General features: G+C 51.8%; 1 protein-coding gene and 1 non-coding gene across 4 annotated transcripts in view; both read left to right on the forward strand.

Moving 5' to 3' along the window:
• Positions 1–5,728: 5,728 nt before the first annotated feature.
• LOC148094062 (small nucleolar RNA SNORA17) lies at positions 5,729–5,840 on the forward strand. Its single transcript, XR_015716547.1, has one exon. It is a non-coding gene; the product is annotated as a small nucleolar RNA SNORA17 (small nucleolar RNA).
• Positions 5,841–8,251: 2,411 nt separating this feature from the next.
• ACTN1 (actinin alpha 1) overlaps positions 8,252–22,879 on the forward strand; it is an 85,582-nt gene continuing 70,954 nt past the window's right edge. For 2 of the 3 annotated variants that reach the window (XM_087819647.1, XM_087819636.1), the window contains exon 1: positions 8,252–8,482. In XM_087819647.1, coding sequence (XP_087675773.1) covers positions 8,378–8,482 — 105 coding nt within the window. In that variant the 5' untranslated portion in view covers positions 8,252–8,377. The remainder of the gene's footprint in view (positions 8,483–22,879) is intronic. The other variant, XM_087819629.1, reaches the window with a different exon arrangement.

Raw genomic sequence — 22,879 nt, forward strand, 5'->3', positions numbered from 1 at the left:
TCAGAACTTAAATCCTTCTCAGAGTAGCAGTTTAGTTCCAGCCAACAGCAACAGTCACATTTAAACCAATATGACTAATTTGAATCTTACTGGTTTTATAGTTTCTTTTAGATAGAATTTGTAACCTTTGATTTTTTGTTGATTGTAAACCCAAAACCCTGAGACGTTTGTACCTAGTTTTTTTTTTTTTATGTCTTTGTACATTTAAGGAACATCAAGACAAAAATTAAGTAACTTTGTGAGACTTTGTATCCTTTCTAAAGGAACTTGCTTAGTATTCAAGATTGAGAAACACTGTTGCAGAAGACTCAGGCCCTCTTATCAAGGAGGAGGCTGAGAAAGATGGTAGAGCAGGGCTCAGAGTTTAAAGATCACCTGGTGAGTCCAGCCCTCTCATTTTGTAGATGAAAAAACTGAAGCCCAGTGAGCTCAGGTCTTCTCACCCCAGGGCTTCTTCTCTGCTGCAGGATAAAGACACCTGCTCCCCAAAACTATCCCATCATGTCCATGGAAGTGACCTGGCAGGTCTCTAGGATTGAGCTTCTGTGGACCCAGTTGCTATCCGGAGGGGTGAAGGATGGGTGGAGCTGGAATTAATAAGATCCCTGCAATTTGGGAATCTACCTGCCAGCTCCCAAAGGGGAATGGGTAGGGGAGGGGAGTGCCCTACTCAACAGGAATTTCCCAGCTGTGATTTGGGTGTTTTTGCTCTGGTATTTGCTGGAAACTAGAGATAGGTGGGAGAGAGGTCCCCGCCCTACTGGGCCTCCTGGGAGGGCTTAGATTGGGCAGCTATCAGGTATGACTATCTCTTGCTCACAGAGCTGACCTCAGGGTAGTTATCTGAGGTGGAGAGTTCTGAGGGCTCTACTTGGATTTGACCCCTGGAATTTGGGGCAGAGATTTATGCAAAAGATGCAAAAGAGGGCACCAGACAGGCCCCGATGTTCTATTACCTGAGACCTAAGACCTGAGAGCCTCGCAGAGCATGGGAACCGAAGACATTTTCTGCCTTCTCCAGGCCAGTCTTTTTTTTGCTAGAGATCCTGCAAGAGGGAAACTGCCCACTGTCTTCTTTCCTCCCCTGATGGGCCTGTGGTTGGAGAGGCAGGAACTGGCCGAGAGGCAAACAGCCTTTCACTGGTGCTGCTGGCCGAGGGTTTAGGCCTGGTGAGGGCTGAGAGCTGCTGACCTGGGCATGTGATGAGCGAGACAGCCAAGCTGATTTCTCCAGCACTGGCCTTTTGGGAGGTCAGACAACTTAGGGAATGCTTAAGTGGACTATGGCAAAGAACTGGCCTCCCAGGGCCTCCCATGGGTTGATGGGGAAAACTGAGGCACAGAGATGGAATTTGACTAATGCCATTTTTTCTTCAGCAAAGATCCAACTGGAACACCTATTATGTCCTAGGTCCTGTGTTAGGCTGTGTGGAGGAAGGTAGGTGGTGAGACCGAATAGGGAAAGTAGGAGATAAAATGTGGACAAAGGACTACAGTAAAGCAGAGATTCGATCGCAGTTATAAATGGTGTGCTAGAGCCCTGGCTGGTGTGGCTCAGTGATTAGAGCATTGACTTGTGCACGGAAGGGTTTTGGGTTTGATTCCCGGTGGGTTTGATACCTGGGTTGTAGGTTTGATCCCTGGCCCCCATCGGGGCATGTGCACGAGGCAACCAATCAATGTGTCTCTCTCATGCCGATGTTTTCTCTTTCTCTCTCTCTCCCCTTCCCTCTCCCTCCTTTCCTCCTTTCACTCTCTCTAAAAATCAATGAAGCCCAGCCGGGCGTGGCTCAGCGGTTGAGCGTCGACCTAGGATCCAGGCGATTGGGGTTCGATTCCCAGTCAGGGCACATGCCCGGGTTGCGGGCTCAATCAGTGACTCTCTCATCATTGATGTTTCTATCTCTCTCCCTCTCCTTTCCTCTCTCTGAAATCAATAAAGATATATTTTTTAAAAATAAAAATAAAAATAAATAAAAATCAATGGAAAAACATCCTTGGGTAAGGATTAACAACAGCAACAAAATGGTGTGCTATAGACTTTTGGGGGAAAGCAAGTTCATGAATTAGGTAGCCACTGGGACTGAGAACCAGACTGAGGTCTCTGGCCTTCTGAGCTAGAAACCCCCCAAACTTTCCCTCCCTTCTGGATCCTGCCACACTTTTAGCTCTTAGGAAGAGCCCACAGAGAGTCCAGTACCATTAGGCTGTAAGGTTAGAGGCTCAGGACTCAAAGAAGGAAATCCCCAGATCTCCAGGCTGGGAAGTCCATGGTGCTTTTAGTTTCTAGACTCTAGGTCCTAGTCTTTGTGTTTCCTCCCAGAGCCTTGCATGATCCCTTACACACAGTAGGGTAAGAAAAAGAAACTTATTAGCATTCAAGTGGCCTGCTGCATGCCAGGCACTGGGCTGGCACTCTACACTCTTTTTCTTTTTTAAAAAATGACTTTTAGCCCTGGCCAGCTTTGCTCAGTGGTTATAGCATTGGCCCTTAGATTGAAAGGTCTCTCCCTCTCATTCTCTCTGAAAAGCAATGGAAAAAATATCCTCGGGTGAGGATTTAAAAAAAAAAAAGACTTAAAATTATTATTTTTTTTTACTTTTAGAGAGAGGAAGGGGGGGAACATCAATGTGAGAGAGAAACATTGATCAATTCCCTCCTGCACATGCCCCGACGGGGGGGGGGGGGGGACGGGGATTGAAACCACAATTTGGGCATGTGCCCTGACCAGGAATCAAACTCAACACCCTTTGGTGTATGAGATGATACTCCAACCAACTGAGCCACATGGGCCAGGGTGCACTCTACATTCTTTATGTCATTTCACATGTCAGTCCAATTCATTTGTACCCTTCAGCCTGTGTCTGTTGGTCGCTCTCTGTGGGATGGATGAATTCTAGGGGAGGAAGCCTATGGCTGGCCCTGGCTAGACCAGGAGGTTTGGGAGACCAGGGCTCTTCTCTGGGTCTCCCTGTATGCTGCTTGGTGCAGAGAGGGTGGTTGAGAAGTACTCCTAGAATTCACAGGCATGACTCCTCGTTTTTCCCCAGGGAAGTTAGGCCACCTACCCCAGAGCTAGGTTCTTTCAACAGCAAAGCACCTGTGGCTTTCTGGGTGACTCATTTCCGGCTGGACTAGGGCAAAAGCAGCTGCCCTTCTGAGTGCTGGTAACTGGTTGTGCTAGAGTCTCAGAGCTGCTGCTGCTGAGTCAGGAATTTCTGTTGTTTTGAACAGATTCAGAGAAAGGCCGAGCTAGTGGAAGAGACGTGAGCAAACCGCTTGAGTCTCAGTTCACACACACAGGCCAGTAGAATGGCAAGAACTCTGCCCACAACCTCAGTTCCTTTGTTGTTGCTCCCAGAGAAACCCAAAGGATGGATGGAAAAAGGGTGACAAAGGCTGAGCCTCTGGGAAGAAGGGAGTCAGGATTGTTTCCAGAGGAATCCTCCCATTTTCCTTCATGGTCCTACCTCACTCGACTTCAGCTGTCCCCATAACCGCAGGACTTTTTTCAAAGAGCTTTTTATTGAAAATTCATATGAAATAGACCTGCTTCAGCTTTTTACCAAAGTGAACAAATAATCATTCACGGAACATCTATCAAGCATCTGCCATCTCTTCTAAGAGGGACAGGACCACACCTGTCTAGTTTGCTCTTACATCTTTACTCCCCAGCACGGTGGTAGCCATAGGGCAGTTGCTTAATAAATATTTGTTGAATGAATTAAATTTGGAAAAATTAATAAAATATGTGTATACACATATTGTGTATAACCTATTTATACAGTTTAAAAATAAGTGAAAATAATCATTGGTGATAAGAAGTCAAAACAGCGGTTTCCTACGTGGATTGTGAGTAGGGGTTGGGAAGGGGCACGAGAAAACCTGAGGTGCTGGAAATGTTTCAAATGGGTGTAGACACATGTAAAGTTTCACTGAGCCTTATGCTTAAGGTTAGAGCACTTGATTCAAGCGTTTTTACTGTGTGTTATACGCCAATTAAAAATAAAAAGAATGGACGTTATAAATATGCATACACCTTAGTATCCCTAAAAAAATCAACACATTTAGTAACTCTGTTTTTTCTATAGAAGGTGGTGTTAAATGGGACTAGTATCACCATAACAGCCACCTGTGAGTCGTGGATGGAAAGATTGGTCAATTCATCACCTTTGATCCATCCCTCAGGGCCTCCTCCCTATTGAGAGGACAAGATCATCAGTTATTGTTCCAACCACTCTCTTACCCTCTTCCCACACACTTACAGACACCTTGGCCCATCCTTCCTTCCCCTCCCCTCTCAGAACATGAGGGGCTTTCCTCTTCTTAGCTTTTTTAAAATTGATTTTGGAGGGAGAGAGAGAAACATCGATTTGTTGGTCCGCTTATTTATGCATTCATTTGGTTGGTTCTTGTATGTGCCCTGACCGGGGATTGAACCCACAACCCTGGAGTACTGGGACGACACTCTAACCAACTGAGCTACCTGGCCAAGGCCTAGCCTGATTTCTTGAACCCACTTGGTCCTGTCTCTGCAAGAACTTGGTGCCATCCCCCAACTTTCTTTTGCTTACATTTTCAAGCCTTTCCCTCAACTGAATTCTTCCTCTCAGACTACAAACAGCTCAAGTTTCTCTCCTAGAATTTTTTTAAAAATTCCTCCTTTGACCCCATTTCCCCCTCTAGCTACTGGCCAATATTTCCTCTTCCCTTCTATGTTCATGGTCTCCATTTAGGAGCTCAAACTCACAGCTTTGACCATATTACTAAAATTCCACAGGCAAAGGTCGCCAAGGAATTTCCAACTGTCACATCCAAAGAGCACTTTTTAAGGTTTACTTTCCAGACTTTTCTGATGTATCCGATTCCTCTCACTTTGAAAGTTCACTCCTTTGACTTTCAAGACACCATATGGTCCAGGCTCTTCATCTTCCACTCATCATTTCCTCTCTATCTCCTTCAGGAGTTCAGGTTCTTTACACCCTCCCCCCCCCCCTTTTTAAATGTGTTTTTTTGTTTTGTTGTGTTTTTTTTTAATTGATTTTAGAGGAAAGGAGAAAGAGGGAGAAACATTGATTTGAGAAACATCAATTGGTTGCCTCCTGTACGAACACCAACTGGGGATTGAACTGCACCTGTGTATGTGCCCTGGCAGAGGACTGAACCTGCAACATTTGGGGCTTGGAACAATGCTCAGTCAACTAAGCATTGTGTTAAATGGGACTGATTTAGCTCCACACCAGCCAGGGCTACACTCCCCTTTTAAGTGTTGCTTTTTGGGGTTCTGTTCTTGGTCTTCTCAGCTCCGCTTAGGCATTCTCCAGGGATGGTTTCAAGGTGTCAGTACTACCCAAATGCAGATGACTCTCAAATCTGTTTCCCCTGAGGTTGGGGTTATGCAGTCAACTTCCTTCTGGACAGGTGAATCTGGACCTTCTCAGAGCACTTCAAGTTCAGTGTGTTCAAACTCAATCCATGATTCCACTTCCAAACCTGAAATTCTTTATCTCAGTTGTTTGTATTTCCACCACTCACCAGATCATCCAAACTAGAAACCCATGGTTAAAGCAGAGCTTCTCAACCTCAGTGCTGTTGATATTTTGGGCTGGATCATTCTTTCTTGTGGGGAGACTGTCCTGTCTATTGTAGGATGTTTAGCAGCATCCCTGGTTTCAATCCATTGGATGCTAATAGTAACCTGCTAGTTGAGACAACCAAAAATGTCTCACTGTGTCCCCGTGTAGCAGAAGAGACAGGGAACTCTGTCTCTTCTGCTACACGGGAACACAGTGAGAAGATGGCCATCTATGAACGAGGCAGCAGGCTCCTGCCAGACACTGAATCTGATCTTGGACTCCCCAGCCGCCAAAACTGTGAGAAATAAATGTTTGTTGTTTAAGTCACTGAGTCTGTGGTATTCTATTATTGCAGCCCCAAAGGACTAAGCATTTTCTACCTGGATTTTTGCAGCAGCTTTGCAACTGATTGTCACATCTTCCAGCCAGCCTGGTTCCCCTCAGATTCACAAGGCACACAAGGCCTTCATGGTCTGGCTGCTTCCCACCTCTCCAGCCCCATCTCTTGCCCCTCCCAGCCTTGAATTTCTAGTCCAGCCGCACTGAAATGATAGGCATTCCTTTGACACCATGCAGTTTCCTGCCCCCATGTATTAGCTCACACTGTTCCATCTGCCTGAAATAACGTCCCACACTCCTTGTCATCTGGCTGACTTCTTAAAGGCTCAGTTGAATTTCACCTCCTCTAGAAGGTTTATACCTGGAGCCTCCTTTCCCATGCTGGGCTCAACAATACCTCTGTGCCCTCACAGTCCCCTGGTCAGAGCCGTCCCCTTGCATCTATCCATTGCAGTGTGTTTTTGTTTCTGCCTGCCTCTGCTGGGCTGCATGGGGGCAGGGCTTTTTTCTTTCTCATCTCTCTATAACATCCAGCACCTCCCCTGACCCACAGACGGTGCTCAGCAGATATTTATTGAGTGAATGAATGGATACAGCGCCATCGTTACCCTCTATGTTAGGTTGAGAGCCATCGTTTAGAAGCAGTTATAAAATAGTCCATAAATCTGCCGTCTCAGTGGCTCAGAAGCAGTGCTTCCTCAGCCAGGGACTTGTGGCAGGCACGGTGCTGACTGGTAACACTTGTGTCAGCCGGGGAGGTCGACTATCGATGCCGGCAGCTAGGCCGCCACGGGTGTCTGCTTACAGTAGCATCAGCCGGCTCTTCCCAGAGTCAGAGGCACGTTCTTCACCTTTTCCATCTGCGGCTTTTCAAGTATCCTAATTGATGGCCCTTGCCTGTCAGGGAACTTTTTCCTCTGACGCCTTCATTCACCTCTGGACTGTCACGCTTGGCTTTCTGCAGCTGACTGGGCCATCCCTCAGGGCCACCAATATAAATCTAGCACTATTATGAGCATACCCTGTTGGAGGTTGGCTTGCTGCGGTTCTTCAGTCCTGGGATCCCTCGGAGCCCGGCGGCGTGAGGCCTGCCTCTTCCAGGTGTCTGTCCCTGTTGGGGCAGGTGTTCAGACCCTCCTCGCGCCAGGTCCCAGGAAGGAGGCCCAGGCGGGCACTAAGTCGGAGGCGTTTAATCAGTCCTACCCTCCTTCCTCCTCCAGAAACAATAAGCCTTTGTTTGCCGGCATAAGGTCACAGGATTAGCCTGTGGAGTCCCGAGAACCTGCTAAATCCCTGCCCAAGCTCAACCCTGAGCCTCAGTCTCTCCACCTGTCAGGGTGTGTCGGGCGGAGCGGGGACAGGTGGTACTTCAGGTGGATCCCTCGCGCCCTCCCTCCCCGTTTTCAGGATGCTGTCCGCCTGTGTACGAGGTAGCTCCGCGCCGCCGGCTCGCGGGGACCGACGGGGGTCCCGGGAAGCTGGGCGACCTGGCTGCCACCTGGGAAGCCCGCGGCTTAGCTGTCCCCTGAGCCCCCAGGCGGGCGGGAGAGGAGCCGCGGCGAGGCGGGAAAGCTGGTCGGAGCACACTTGTCGGGCACGAAACCCGGCTCCTGGAGGGCAGGGGTCGGCCTTAGGGAGCCGGGCGGGAGGGTCAGGAAATTCCCAGGAAATTCCTTCCCATTCCCGCATGCCCCGCCCCTTTCCTTGGGTGCCGACCTCCCCGAACCCTGGGAAAGAGAAAATGCAATGTTATTCGGGTTTCCTCGCGGCTCTTCTCAGCCACCTGGGTTTGGAGCGCGGGTGGGAGCGCAAAAACACCGGCGCGCCCGAGCTCCGGCCTTCCTGCGAGCGGGGAGTGTGCCCAACCCCCGGGGGCTCCGGAGCGCGCTGCCGCTCGGTCCCGGAGCCCAAGCAGGCGTCCCGCGGCTCGGGTCCCGTTCAGCTTAAGCTGGTGTCACATGAACCGCGGGGGAGTGGGAACCCGGGGTGTAGGAGGGGGCGTGCGCGCCGGGAAGGGGCCGCCCAGTCCACCTATATGCGCCGTGGCCTCGCTGACGGATGCCAGGAATTCCCAATGAGAGGCGATGGGGGGAAGTTTGGGCAACTCGGCCTGGCCAATGGAGGACCTAGGGAGGGCTCTGCCTCTTCCTCCCGCCCCCGCCTGCTTCGCTCCCGCAGCTGTAGTGTGCCGGCCCAGCGCTGCGTGCGTGGAGACTGGGTCCGAGCGCCCGCCCCGAGGCAGGCAGTCCGCGAGCTCCAGCCGCCGCCAGCCGCAGCCTTCTCTAGAGCGCCGCGGCGGAACTGGGCGCAGGGGAGCTAGCCGGCCCGCAGCCCAGCCCAGCCCAGCCCAGCCCAGCCCTGCCCGACGCCCTCCCCACGCCGGGGCAGTAGCAGCAGCAGCAGCCGCCGCCCGGAGAGAAGGTGGAGGAAGAAATCCAGCCCCTAGCACGCGCGCACCATCATGGACCATTATGATTCCCAGCAAACCAACGACTACATGCAGCCCGAAGAGGACTGGGATCGAGACTTGCTCCTGGACCCTGCCTGGGAGAAGCAGCAGAGAAAGGTCAGCAGCCGCTCCAGCCCCTTGCTGCCCCCCGGGCTCGCCCTGCCCGCCGCGCTAGCGGCTCGGGGCTGGGAACCGGTTCCTGGCGCGCGCGAGCGGGGGCGGGGGATGCGCGGCGGATGCGCGGCCTCTGCTAGGTGGGGTGTTGGGTTACAGGCGTGGGGCGGAAGGGGGAGCGCCCCTGCCCCAGAGCCCGCGAACGCCCTGCCCGAGCGCGGGGAAGTGGGGCCGCCGGCGGGCAGGTCGCCTTGGGGCCGGTGGTCCAGGTCACCCGGCTGCCGCCGCACGATCCCCGCGTGGGCAGGGCGCCGGGGCGGTGCTGGGGAGGCTGGGGCTGAGTCCCTGGCTCGGTAGCTGCTGCTCGGGATCGATTTTCCCTTCCCTTCCCCGCCCCCTGGCCGCCTCTCCATATGGCGTGCGGTGGCTGCGCGCTTCCTGGCCCGCCCTGGGCTGGGCACCTGGAGGGGCCAAGCTGCACGGGACTCTGCGTCTCCCAGCCCCAGCCCGCAGGCCCGGGGGAGAGGGCGCCGGCGGGATCGGACGCTCCTCCGGGCCGGCCTGGGGGCGGACCTGCTGGAGCGGGGCTGGGGCTGGGAAAAGCCGGCGGTGTGCGCGGTCTCCCCAGCGGGCCTGTGGGGGCGGGGTCGGGACCGCGAACCGTTTTATTGCTTAACCCAGTGGGATGTAGCTGCGGGCGGAGGTGGGCTGGAGTCGGCGTCCTGCTGTTCCGCCCCCTGCTCGTTCCTGGGAGAAGGCGAGTTTGGGCAACTTGATTTGAGTTGAGGGGCTCCCGGGCAGGGGACTGTTCCCGGGGACGTTTAGGGTCAGTCCCTGGGGATCCCTGCTTGGCCACCGAGCCAGGTCCCAGTCTCCGTGTACGGGGTGCGCGCTCCGCCACCTGGGCTGCGCTTGCAGCTGGCGACGGGGCTCAGGCACAGTGGCCAGTGGCAGGAAGAGGTCAGAAACCACTCTTTGGGTGGGGGGAGGGCGCCCCGACACTGCCTTTGCTTCCTGCCTGAGCGGCGAGCTCTTGCCCCAGGCGGCCACGTACCCTCGACACCCCTCGCTCCCTCCTCCCGCGCCGCCCGCTCCCATCCGGCCCCTCCTCGTTTCATCCCTCTTCGCCCCACCCCCACTCCCCCCCCGCTGCTGATCTGGGAATGGGGGGGCAGGATGGCGCGTCCCTCTGGATAGTGCGGTTAGGGCTGGGCTTGAGGGAGAAGCTCATGTCCAAAAATGGTAACATTCATTCCCTTTTTTAAACTTAAAAGGGGGGGAGTTTAGGGAGCCGACTGAAGTTTTTTTTTTTTTCAGCCAAAGGCATCCTGTATTAGCTCACTCAGGAATCCTAAGCCCTTTTACTCACTTCATCAGACAAGCAGAGGTAATTTAAAACACACGCACAAAGGGCTTCCTCAAAGTCAGGCGACCTGAGACCCAGGCGGGCTTCTGCTGGGCCCAGCCCTGTGCCACAGCGAAGGTCCTTGGGCTTTGAGTTAACTTCTTGGAAACGCAGCAGTTACTTAAGACCCCTCCTTCTCTTCCTCTCTGCCCCCTCTGGGAGAGCTGGGGACACTGCGACAGCCCCCCACTCTCCCCCTTATTTCCTGGGACAGTTGGTCGTTTTGAGCAGAGAATGGAGTGGGTAATTGAGAAATTCCCATGGGGCCAAGGCAGAGGGACTCTTTTTAAGTTTCAGGGTGAAGCCTTCTTGAGAATAGATTTTAAATTGGACAAGAGCAGTGGGATTAGGATGGTGGATGTCTTGGGATCTTCCATGGGGAGAAGAGAAGGAATTCCTTTTTACTGAGTACCTACTGTATGCCGAGGAGGAGTGGGAGTGACAGGACTGCCCAAGAATTGGGAATTAGGTCCTTTTAAGGACTGTGGGAGGACTGAGTTTCTGGGAAGCACAAAAAATTGTTTCCTCATCACTGAGCACGGGACCTGCACAGTAGTATTTGATATTATCAAATGAATGTGTTAAATATAGTTGGGAAGAAAAATTACATAGTGCCTCTCTCTCTTTACATATATCCATAAAACTCTGGCCTGGGTGGTGTGGGTGTGTACCAGGCCTCTGGGCAGTCAGGTGGGAACAGGGTCACCTAGGAATTTTGGTAATCTCCTGGGCAAACTCACTGGTTCCAGGAGCTGGTATTGACTGATATGTGCCAGGCACTGTTCTAATCTAGTCACATACATTGTTCCAATTGTTACTGCCAACAGTTCTGTGAGCCGGGCACACATGATGAGGAAATGAGGGGCAGAGGGAAGTTAACTAGCCCGGAGTCCCAGGCTGGTGTGTGGTAGGGCTGGAATGCAGCCATGATCCGGGCAGGCAACTTCGCCTTGCTTGTTGCTCGTTGGTGAGGGAGGCAGCAAAGCTGGGCCTGGCATCCAGACCCTACCAGGATCTCTGGACCAAGGGGAGCCAATACCTACTTTAGTGGGATTGATGGGAGGGGGTGGTGGGACGGCACAAGCTCTGGGCTGGACTGTGAAAATCTGATCCAAAGTTTTTTCCCCTGCCATAAATTCACTGTGCATGGGCCTCAGTTTCCTCATCTGTAGATCTCATCTAGTTCTCAGTGGGATGGAAAGTAGTGGTAATACTTGTGGAGAGTAAGACTTAAAGTAACTTGCTGCTTTTGACACACTCGCTGCTGACCCTGGGAAGCAAGGATTGAATGGGAGCAGAGCTGACAAGTGGACAGAGTCTCACCATTCCAGATGGAGACAGGAGAGTGAGTTGGGGGGGGCAGTGCGGGGGGACACAGTGCAGTGGGATACAATGGCCACTGGGTGGGAGGCAAAAAGACCCTGTTTTTAGCCATGGTGCAACCACGACTATTTGTGAGACTTTGCGCAAGTCATTTCACTTCTCTGGCTTTTGTTAGCTCATTAAACAAATACTTCTGGAGCACCAACTCTGTGTCATGGATTGTTCAAGGTGCTGTGGATAGAGTGCGGAATAAGACAGGTACCTGGCACCTCCATTCCTTTTTCTTTGTAAAGGAGCTGCATTCCTGCCCTGCTAACCCCCTAGGGCTCTTACAGGGACTGGATTAAGTGACTTGGTAGGAAGTACTTGCTTTGTGAATGGTGAGGCCTGATGCACATGCAGGTGGACGTCTGTGCAGGCAGGAGGCATGACTTAAGACCTGTGGCAGGGGGGCCGTGGCTGACCCCTTCTTCAAAGAATGCTTCAGTGCAGAGTTCAGACTCAAAATGCAGTGGATCATAGGAGTTTACTGGCTTTCACAGTCTTCTTGACCTTCCAGGCTGAGATCCAGAACCACCTTTCCTAGGGCAGCAGGTCTGAACGCCCATCTTTTTTAGTTGACCATAGTCCCCATGGATCTTTCTTCTATGTGTGTGTGGGTGTCAGGCAGGCTGGAGAGATCATAGACTCTGAGTAGCAACCTGACTCTACATTTTCAGGCTTTTGAGTTTGGGTAAGTCACTTAACCTCTGTCAGCCTTTTATTTATAAACAAGGAGCTAAGACACCTGCGGCCCCCCCCCCCCCCCCCCGTTGATGGGAGGAGATATGTAAAATGGCAGCTCCTTCTGTTTAATTTTATTCTCTCTTCTTAAATCCTAGAGGCTCTGGTTTAATGTGTATTTCCACAGGTGCCAGCCCTGGGGTTTTTTACACGTGAGAGCTTAATCAATATTTGTTGAGCTAATGGATGTTGAAACAGAGGCGGCCCTGGCAGGTGTAAGAACATGGTTGTAAATAGGCCCAGATCCTGATTCTGCACCCATGTGGAGCCAGGTTGTCAAGCCAGGTGCTGAATCCCTAGTGCCGAGCACAGAGACAGTCCTGTTATAGGTGGTTAAGAAATAATGCTAAATAACTGGATAAATTGTGTCATGCGTGCCTCTTAACTCAGGGCGGGCCTGTGTGCGTGTGTAGGTAGGGATGAAATGCTTCACATTCCAGATAAACTACCCCATCCTGGGGCTGCATCTGGCTCCAGGCCCTGCAGATAGACATGTTCTGGGCACATTAGGTTCAAATCTAGGTCTTTCCACTGACTAGCTCTGTGTCACTTACCTGCTCTGTGCCTGATGACGACAATGGGGAAATGGAGATAATAATCATTCCTGCCTGAGTGGAGGTTTAAGCCAAGGAATGTGGGGAATTTAGCATAGCACCTAGCAGATAACCAGTGCTCAGTAAATGTTTCCAATTTCGAGGAACCAGAGTTTTTAATGGCCTTTACCCAGTATACTTTGAGATAGGTATAAACCGGTCATAGAAGGAGCCCAGGTTGCCTAGGAATGTGTAGGAGTTGTGTTGTCTTTGACCTTTGACCCTGAAGTCAGCTCTGGCACATTCAGTGTCACTTGACCTCTAGTTCCTCCACCTACAGAATGGTGTAAAATTCCTGCTCAGTCTTCCCCTGCTTCCTAGATAGATAGCATGAAGAGGTGCATGCTAAAGTGCTTGTTGGCTTGTTAAAGGACAGGTAAAATGGCCTCAAAATAGGAATTTCCTCTAAAAGAGACAACCTGGGAGTGTCTTCACACCCTGCTGTTAAATAATTGGGGCATTCTTTTCCTGCCCCCTTGTCCACCTCCCAGCAGCTTACCCAGCCCTGCTTTGCTTCAGGACCTGTTGCAGCTGCTTTCTCTCCAAATCTTGTCCCACGTGCGTGCATTGAGAGCAGGTGCCCCACTGGTTGTCAAAGTGATTGACAAAGCCTGAAGGAGAGATGCGTGGGGGTGGGGCTGGATCAGGGCTCTGGCGGCCAGCTGGCCCAGACCAGGCCGGCGGCTTGCTCCTGGCTGCCGTCTATGCTGCCTAAGACAGACAGGTGTGAGAAGGCCTGGCGTGCACTGAGAACCAAACTTTCCAGTTTTGAGTAATGACGGGACTTTGAGGGGCTGTTGGGGTCACTGGAAATGGACTTATAGGAGGGGTAAGAGGCTAGCAGGCTCCTGCAGGATCTACCATCACCAGTCTTTTCAAGTGGAAAAGGGAGGAAACTCATTTCCTGAAGTCTTGCTGCTTTACTTTTTTTTTTAATTTAGTTTTTATTTTTAGAGAAAATGGAAGGGATGGAGGAGAGAGAGAGAGAAACATTGATGTGGGAGAGATACTCAGATTTGTTGCCCTCTGCCTGTGCCCTGACTGGGGCTGGAGATTGAACCTGCAGCCAAGGCATGTGCCCTTGACCGGGAATTGACCCTGTGACCCTTTGGTCGGCAGGCTGACACTCTAACCACTGAGCCAAACCAGCCAGGGCTGCTTCAGTTCTTGAGGAGAAGCTGAGACTGTTCCCAGTGAGGTGTGGGTGGGAGGAGGCCATGACCCTTGGGCCCTTCCTTGTGAGGTAGCTCTGAGTGTGAGGTCAAATCAATGAGTGTCCCATAGTTTGGGGTTTGTGGTTGGAATTTGGGCCCCATCTTTCCAACTTCTTGAGGAAGTTCTGGGGCTGGGCACCTGACCAGTGGCCACAAACCATCAACTTGGCTTAAGGACTTGTCACACAAGACCTAGTGCTTGTCACACAAGACCTGGTGCCTCCTGTGTGTCTGGAGCCAGGGTGAGGCAGCACGAGCCTGAGACATGATCTAGTCATAGATCTGCTACTGTGTGTCTCTGGGGAAGTGCTGGAGTTGTCTCTGTTTCTCCACCTTCTATTCCTTATAGTGTAAGAATGTTGTCAGTTTCTTATGGAGTCAGTCAGTGGCCGCTGATCGAACCCCTCTTAGGTATCAGATGCTCTACCCATGTGAGGTCATGGAAATCATGGTTTAGGTGGAGAGGGAAGCAGAAAGACATAGAAAATTATACCAGGCCACATTAATAATGACCAGAAGTGTTGCCAAGACAAATGCCATGGTCACTGCAGGGCGGGAGCCAGCCTGAGGCCTGCGGTGGTGGTGAAGGTGAAGGGCTGGTGGCATTTGAGCTTCATCTCCAAGGATAGGCAGGATTGAAGTTTCCGCTGGGAAGCCTCTTTTCCCGGCAGCCAGCCTGTGGTGTGCGTGCGTGTGTGTGTGCGTGCGTGTAAGAAGGGTAGGACAGGAGGGGCGGGGAGAAGACTGAAAGGGCAGAGCGGGGGCAACTGCATGTGTTCCTTGCAGGGCCTGTAGGCTGGGAACACCCCTCCTATTCTCGCTCCTTGTTCTTCTTTCCCATTCTCTTTGTTTTCTCCCAGAGCTGACCTCTCACCTTTCTGAGAGGCCAGGCTGTTTGCACAGGTCACACGTGGGGCCCTGGAGCCCCATACCTATGTGCAGGTGTTGCTGGGACCATCCCAGCCAGTTAACCCACGTGAGCTGCCCCCACGTATAGCCTTCCAAGGTTTTCCTGGGATCTGGTGTTTGCTGGGGGCTGTGGTTTGAGGGTACCTTCCCCACTGCCCTGCTGTGTGGTCATCTCTGCGGAAGGGCTCATGAGCTGCGCTTAATCACCAAGGACACTAGAGCAGTCCCACAGCCCACCAGCTCCCCACAGGGGTCATGCCTGAGAGGCCGAGGTCAGAGGAAATCCCCTTAACCTGGTTCCTTAGTCCCAGTCAGCCTGGGTCACCCCAGTTGGACTCATGATTCAGCCAGGGTTCTGTCTCCATCAGCCCAAGCACCAGCATCCTGCTAAGTACAAATTGTGCACACTTGGCCCCGACAGAGGCAAGGAGCCCCAGCAAACCAGGGCTCAGAGCCAACCTGGAAGCCCACCTTCCTAGTACTCAGGTGAGCGTCAAGTGCCAGAATCCTTTCTTCTCAGCAGGTAGGAGGTGAACGTATGGAGAAGGCTGGTCAGGTGCTTTCTGCCCTCTCTCACATGCTCCGCCCCTGTCATGTCCTCCCTGGAGATTATCTAGTAGGATCTCAGTGTGTGGGACACCAGGAGTATGGCGTAGTAATGCATATGCCCCAAAGCCATGACCCCAACCTGTCCCCTCTGTGTGCCCCATTCAGCCACCCCAAATGGCAACATTGGCTGCAGAGGGAATTGGTGGGAGTGACAAGGCCCTAGTCTAGCTCCAGCCCCTCCTACGTAAATCAGCATAAACGATGGCAGTCCTCTGCAGCCTGGGCATGGTCATCTTCCCAGAACAGAGCTAGGAGCAGGACTGTTTTAGTTTTAAGTTAAATTCTTTTTCTCATAATAATCATGGCTTCTCATGCATTCTGAGCACATGCTAAGTATCAGGCACTGTCCTCAGGATACTCCATGCAGTAACACATGTAATCCTATGAGGTAGATACTACTATTATCCCATTTCACAGATGAGAAAACTGACTCAGAGCAGCCACATAACTTTTCCAAGATCACACAGCTAGCAAGAGGTGGAGCTGGGATCCGAGGCAGGCAGTGTGGCTCTGGAGTTTGCCTCCTCACCACTTTGCTCTGCTGCCTGGGAACATTTAACCAAAGGCAAACATACGAAACAGAGCCCAGTGATGAAAACATTCTGGAATTAGATGGTGGTGATGGTTGGCAACTGTGTGAATATACTAAAACCCACAGAATTATATGCTTTAAATGGGTAACTTTTGTGGTATAATAATTATATCTCAAAAAGCCCTCAGAAAATGCTAAGTGATATAAAGAAAAAAATGATTGCCTGTCATCCCACCTCCCCGAGGTAAGCACCCACACAGGAGTTTCTGATGTTCTCCCATCGCGTCCCTCTTCCTCTCATTCGTGTGTCCCCCTTTCTCTCCCCTCACTGTTTGAGGTCCAGGATCTGGGTTCATGGTGAGTGAGTGGGAGAACAGAAGCAGAAAACAAGAAGGGCAGCTTTCATAAAAAGCATGATGTGGCCCTTTTCTTGGAAACTGCTTAAGAATAAATCAGCAGGAGGGAGGCTGGGGTTGGGGAGGAAGGGGCGGCCTTCCTCATTTCCCCACTGGACCTGCATCTGTAAACCCTGTTGGCCTGGGATGGCTTCTCACCTTCGTCCATGCCCTGGGTTCACAGGGTGGGGTCCAAGTGGGGCAGCTTCCCCCAGGGCCTGAGGCATGGGGAGGGGAAAGAGAGGGAGGGCCAGGGTCCTCCCCCAGGAGGCAGCTGCACCACTCTTGGGTTGCTTAGCAATGGTGGGAAAAGGTGACTTAGCCTACTACAGAGGTGGGGGGGGGGAGAATTAAAGGCAGCCAGGGATGGAAATGGGGAGTAGATGCAGAGGATGCTGTTACCCTGGAAACCTCCCGCTTGGTCCTTGGCTATAGCAGGCTACTGGGCTGGGATCTGTGCTTCACTGGGAGGTTGTAGTGTCCCCTCCAGGCCTGTCACCCACAGTGCTGGGGGATGGAGAACAGAGAAACCCTTCTTGCACAAGGCCTGTGTGTTAGCCCTGTTCTGTCAGCAGCCACATTTAACATTCCCAACAGCCTCCTAAGGTATGTGGGATGATCACACTTGATAGATGAAGATCCTGAGCTTAGAGATACAAAATGACAGACTCACAGTTGCACAGCAAGAAGGGGCTGGGGATGAAGGTGCTGGTACCCTTGGTCCTTAAAGGAACCCTCTCATTTTGATTTAAAGCATTTTACAAGTCCAAGGTCCTCTGGGAGGTAATGTCAACACTGTTCGCCTCCTGGGAAGGGAAGAGAAGATGAGAGAAGGAGGGCTGCAGAGGACAGTTGTTTTGTATCAACCAGCCAACCAGTATTAAAAACATTTCAGTTCCCCAAATAAGTAAAAAGACTAATAGTTCACAGTGATTGAAGGTTGCATGATTTGGATTACTTCAATCTGGTCAGCAACCCTTTGAGGGAGGTACATACTGTTATATTCCTTGTTACAGATGGGAATTGAGGCTCAGAGAGGTTAAGTAACTTGCCCAAGATTGACCAGCTGGTAAGCCAGGTGTGGAATGAACCCAGCTAGATTGACCTCAGAATTCGCCTGTTAACGGGAGGTGTAGACAGCCTTTGCTATTCTGGAGTTTTTGTTTTAACCAAGAGACAAGGCTTATGTAAATCAAATAAGGAAAACTCAAGATGGTGTATAAGCAAGTACTCATGTGATTCAGGATTTTCAACATTTATGCTTTCAGATATGGTTTTCTTTCCACTAATCGTGATGAGCCAACTTGTGAGGTCCTGTCCCCATTACATAAACAGGGCAAGTGAGGCTCGAAAGGGTTAAGTGACTTTACCAGGTCTCTCTCACAGCCTGAATGGGGTAGAGTTGGTTTGGAATCCAGGTCTTTGACTGGAGGGTCTGTGAAGCTGAAGGGGTGGGTATGGGTCTTTCTGAAGTTCCTTTTTCTGGTTGAAAAGGTAGTGGAGGATTCTAGTTGCATTTCTCCACACTTTCAGTAGAAGGAGCAACTGTCAGGAATAGACTCAGGTTCCCTGGAGCTAGAGGGCCCCACGTGTCCCCGGCGGCCTGAGTAGAGCTGACTGACCCCTGCTTTTACCACTGGCTTCCCTGCTTTGAGATTCAACCACGTCCCTCTCCTCTGCTGCTTCAATTCCTTCAGCGTCACCTGCTCCTGTTGGTCCCTTTGTTTGATCACCAGGGGAACCGAACAGGCTTTATCGAACCAGGTAGCTGAGGCTCAGTGTTTATTTTGATTGTATAAGCCTGTGCACGTTGAGACTGTTAAGAAAATTGGTGAGGGAAAGCTTGGGGCCTTAGGTTGGGGTAAGCAGTTTTGGCTTTAAGCTTTGTGGACCAGGCAAGAGACAAGACAGTGCCCTTCCTGACCCCCAGTTTTGAACCTTTGCCCCCAGTGTCTAAATCCAAGGCCCCAAATAGTTCAGCTGACGGTGCAGCAGAGCACCCATCACTGGGGGAAGGGAGCCTTTCCAACAAGCTGCCTCCTCTGTGCCTTGTTTTTCCTGTTTTTGGGTGACTGGTGCTGTGGGGCTTTGCAGAGGGTGGTCACAGGCCTAGGAGTTGAGACCAGGCCAGGGCTTGCCAGGGGAGCATTTTTATGGGCCTGAAGATTTATTTTTTAAAAGCCATCTGTAAAGCTGATGATAACTGATGGGCGTAGAGTGGAGTGGTGCTCAGCTCTATTTTCAAATCATCTGTAGGTGAAATGACACCAGGGGAGGGAACGGCAAGGTGGGTGGCCTCCTGCAGGCAGGTCTTCTAATGGAACTTGGCTTCCCATCTGGGAAGAGGCAGCAAGCCTTGCATGTGGGTGGGAGGGGGCTTGCTGTAGTCAGACTCTCTTTTCTCCTTATGTCCCATGTGGAAATGTCCACGGAACAGCCTGTGGTTTGGGGATGGAGAGAGAAGTGGGGCTTTTAATTTTAAGCCCTAACACCAGGAAACAGGATCCCCCCCCAGTGTGAGGGCCTGGGTTTAGGCGGGGGGAGGGCAGCAGCTTTTCCAGTGTCCAGTTATGTTGACCTCTCTGTTTGTCTGGGTCTGTGAGTGAGTGTGGGCGTGTGTGTCAGGCACGTGTGTTTGTGTGTTTGTCTGTGTGGCTCTGAGAAGCCCCTCTGTTGTTTTTGGCCTCTGCCTTGACTTTGGCAGAGGAGCGGCTCCCCTTCAAACACTGCAGACATCCTCCAGATAATAATACATAATGGCACTTTCCAGCAGAGTTCCCGATATTTCGGAAAGGTCTTTCTTTCCAGGAACCCAAAGTGCTTTTGCAGACTTGGCCCTGGGAACGGGAGGAGAGGCTCGTGAATCCTGCTTTCCTGGAGCAGGGGAAGCAGGGCCAGACCCCTGGTTTCCTGTCCTTCATCCCTCGGCTGGGACTTGCATGAAGCCCTGAGGCCTCTCTTTAGAAATTGGGATAATTTCCCAAACTTTAGCTCCACTGAAAGCCACCTATTTTTTTAAGTATAAATTTAGAGGTTGGTTGTATATAATCAGCTTTTTAAAAATTAAGGAATGTCACACTGGGGTCCCAGTTCAGTGGGCCTGGCTGGAAACCCTTTACTGGGGCTGCTTGGCAGTGGGCCCAGAGGTCCCTGGCTGGGGGACCTGCCCCCATTCCCTTTCTACAGAAGCTGCTGGTTCAGGGAAAGGCCCTTTCTACAGAAGCTGCTGGTTCAGGGAAAGGCCCAGCTTAGGGCCACCTTGTGGCTCAGGGAATATATCTGGAAATATGGAGCTGAGCACCCATCTCCCCTCCCTCATGAAGGACTAGCTCAGTACCATGCTGTGGGCCAGGCCCATTTCTAAGTGTTTCACGGATACTCATTCATTTAATCCTCACAGCACCTTACCAGGTGGTGTAGCTGGGGGTGATGACATTTAGAAAGGCCTGCAAAGGCTCAGGTGGTCACAGCTGTTATTTCTAGGTTTTCTGCCCTCGAGGCCAGTTCACAAAGACCATGAACTTACAGACAGACTTGAGGCCTGGACATGCTTCTCTCCAATCCCATTCCCTTCCCTCACTGGACTTAGCCGCTGTCCAGTTCGGTGTTTCCATCCTATGCGCATGTTTATGTAGTTCCTGCTTGTGTAGTTGTCTTTTTGTGCCTGTTTAAAACTTGACACAAACGGTATCATACTCGCTGACTCATGGTGCGCCCTGCACCATCTGCTCACACCTCCTGCATCCTGGAGCTGTTGGGACAGACTCAGTGCCCCGTGTTGTGGATGAGATAGATGGCTGAGGCCTGGAGGGGCTGGAGCATCAGGGAGCTTGCCCAGGTCACATGGCTGCTTACAGGTGGCAGGTGGGACTGGAAGCCAGGCTTCCTGCTTCTGTGGGTGGTGCTGTGTGGTACACGGCCCTAAGTTCGAAGACTCGCTGGTATTTGACGTGGGAGAGCAGGAGAAGTCAGTCTCAGTTTCTTTTCTTTCCTCCCACGTGTGTTTTTGGCTCTTGGCTCCCATCTCCTGGGGGCACTTGCTCCCTTGCCTAGTGCCCTCTTTTCCTGGGGCTCTGGGAGTCAGGTTTTTAGGACTCACACCACTTTGCCAACTTTTCTCTTCCCAGGGTAGCAGTTGTGCTTTTGTGGCTCCTCGATGTGGCAAATACGCAGTGACAGGAAGCTACTGTGAAAGTATTTGGGAATCCTTCTAAGTGAATTTCTGTTTCACGTCCCATAGTGGCATCTTACAGCATTTGGGAGTTAGTGGTTCTCTGTGTGCAGTTTTGGAAGAGGCTGGAGGAGGGGAGCCATGGCTGAGCCCCTCTTGGCTGGGCCCCACGGGCAGCCGGTGGGATTCCAGTTATGTCTCCCTGTCCCTGCCAGGTTTCCTGGCTCTGGCCTTTTCTTTTCCTCTGGCTCTGGGCTGCTCAAGCCTTTGCCTTGCTCACTTAGCGCCTGGGTAGAGGATGGGCTGGAAGGAGCTGGAAAGGACAGACGTGTTGGCAGCCTTTTGGCAGCCTCATCACACTTGCTTTGGCCACTGTTGTGAAACTCTTGGCTCTGAGGACATTTGGAGGGTTCTCAGGGGATGTCACTGATCTATAACTGACTTAGACTCCTTGGATGATTGAAGGTGGATTTGTGGGGTCTTCTAGGGACCCTAGTAAGGGATCTGTTATCAGGGCTCATGGAGGCTGTGCCCCTGAGATCCAGACATTCATGCCACCACATCCCAGAGCCCTGGAGCCTAGCAGGATGGGGGTGGCTTGAGGAGTAGGACAGTGGTTCTCAACCTTGAAGGTGCATCAGAATCACCTGAAGGGCTTGTTAAAGCACAGATTGCAGGGGGGCCCATCTTCAGTGCCTGTCATACAGTAAGTCTGGGGAGGGGCCCGAGAATATGCATTTTTAACAAGTGAGAGGGCATTTCAGAGTTACTCGCAGAGGAGGGAGATGCAGAAGAATTGGGGCTGGCGCTGTTTTTGCACTCTGCTAGAAAGGCCTTGAGCCAGACTGACTTTGCTGATATTTTCTATGTCTTGCCTCTTCTCCCTTCCCCCAAATAAGTAAAAGCTATGTTTTTTTTCTCTGTTTGGGAAGCCCAGGCTTGGAGAGGAGATGTGCTCCTGCACCCCTAGTAAGAGTAACCCCTTAGGAGTCTCCCACTGGCACATAGTAGGTGCTCACCAAATATTGGATGTGATGAACAGTGAGGACGCATGCCTTTGGAGGGGATGTGACAGCCACAGTCTAGCATTAGATGGCTGGCAGATGCTAAGGTGCTGGGTGGTGACTCAGAGGGCTGCTCAGTGGTGGGGTTGAGTCTAGTACCCAGAGCAGAGCCTGGGCTGGCTCCCAGGCTTCAAAGGTGTGCCCTGGGAGGAGGCCTGAGGCCAGGGAAGCTGGCCCTGTGGTTGTGATGTGGTTTGAGCCTGCCACACCACTCTGTACCCCCTCCCTAGGTGTCAGATTGCCGGGTGGCGGGAGCTAGCACAGGCCCCGGGTTCCTAATAGGCCAGCTGCATTTTTTCCTCTTTGAGCCCGGGGCCCACTTTAGATTCCTTTCCCAAGGTATTGGCCTTGCTACCACATCCCTCCGCTCCTTGCCTATTGCATTTGGCTGGGGCCCCTACTTTAGAAAATCTTAGGGAGTTTCTTGTCCTCTTGTGTGGGTTCAGAGGCATCAGAGGAAGTAAAACCTGGGCCTTGGTTTTCCTTCTTCCAGCCCTAGCGCTGTGGGTTCTCAAGAGTGTGGGAAGTCGCCTTCTGTCTTTAGCCTTGGCATCCAGGGGTATGTGGAACCAGACAGAACCTCAGGACTCTCCAGCTCACCAGCATGCAGGACCTTGGCCCACCTGCCTTCTTCTCTTCTGTTGGGACCCTGCAGGGTAGCATTTAAGAGACGAATAGGAGTGGAGAGACTGTCCTTTTTGTACTATTAGGCCGGAGACCTGCTTGGGAGGACCCTGTCCTGTCCCCTTGGAACAGGGAGAATGATTGTGTGTTATGTATCAGGACCCTGGAAGACCAGTCTTTTTTTTTTATTTTTTATTTTATTTTATTGATTTTAGAGAGAGAGGAAGGAGAGAGGGAGAAACATCAATGAGAGAGAAACATTGATTGGCTGCGTCCTGAGGAGTGAGCCCGAAACCCAGGCATGTGCCCTGATTGGAATTGAACTTGTGACCTCCTGGTGCATGGGACTGCACTCCACCAACTGAACCACACTGGCTTGTGGCTACTGTGTGATGTTGGCAAGCCACACCTGATCCTTACCTATAAGATGAGGGGGCTGGGTGATAGGATGGCAGTGTGCTGTGTTGTAAATGTCTCAGTTGGGTTATTGCATGATGATGACCTCTAGGGTCCGGGTCCACACCAGCAGTCTGCGTCCTCTTGGCAGGAGAGTCACTCAGCAGAGTCAAGCACTTCTTGAGGTGACCTTGAGGTTGATCCCAGGGCTTCCCAGCCTGGCCCAGAAGCTTACTCTGCTAACACACAGTCTCTTATCTTTAGGAGTCTTCTGTGTCCTCAGCTTTCAGGAATTTGCTCTTACCCTCTAGGGAGCATGTGGGTGGGCCAGGTAAATGGGCTTTTCTTATGGATCTAGAGTGCTCTGTGTCTGGGGCCCTGC

Source organism: Miniopterus natalensis, chromosome 1, assembly GCF_054644295.1.
Source record: "Miniopterus natalensis isolate mMinNat1 chromosome 1, mMinNat1.hap1, whole genome shotgun sequence".
NCBI lineage: Eukaryota > Metazoa > Chordata > Mammalia > Chiroptera > Miniopteridae > Miniopterus > Miniopterus natalensis.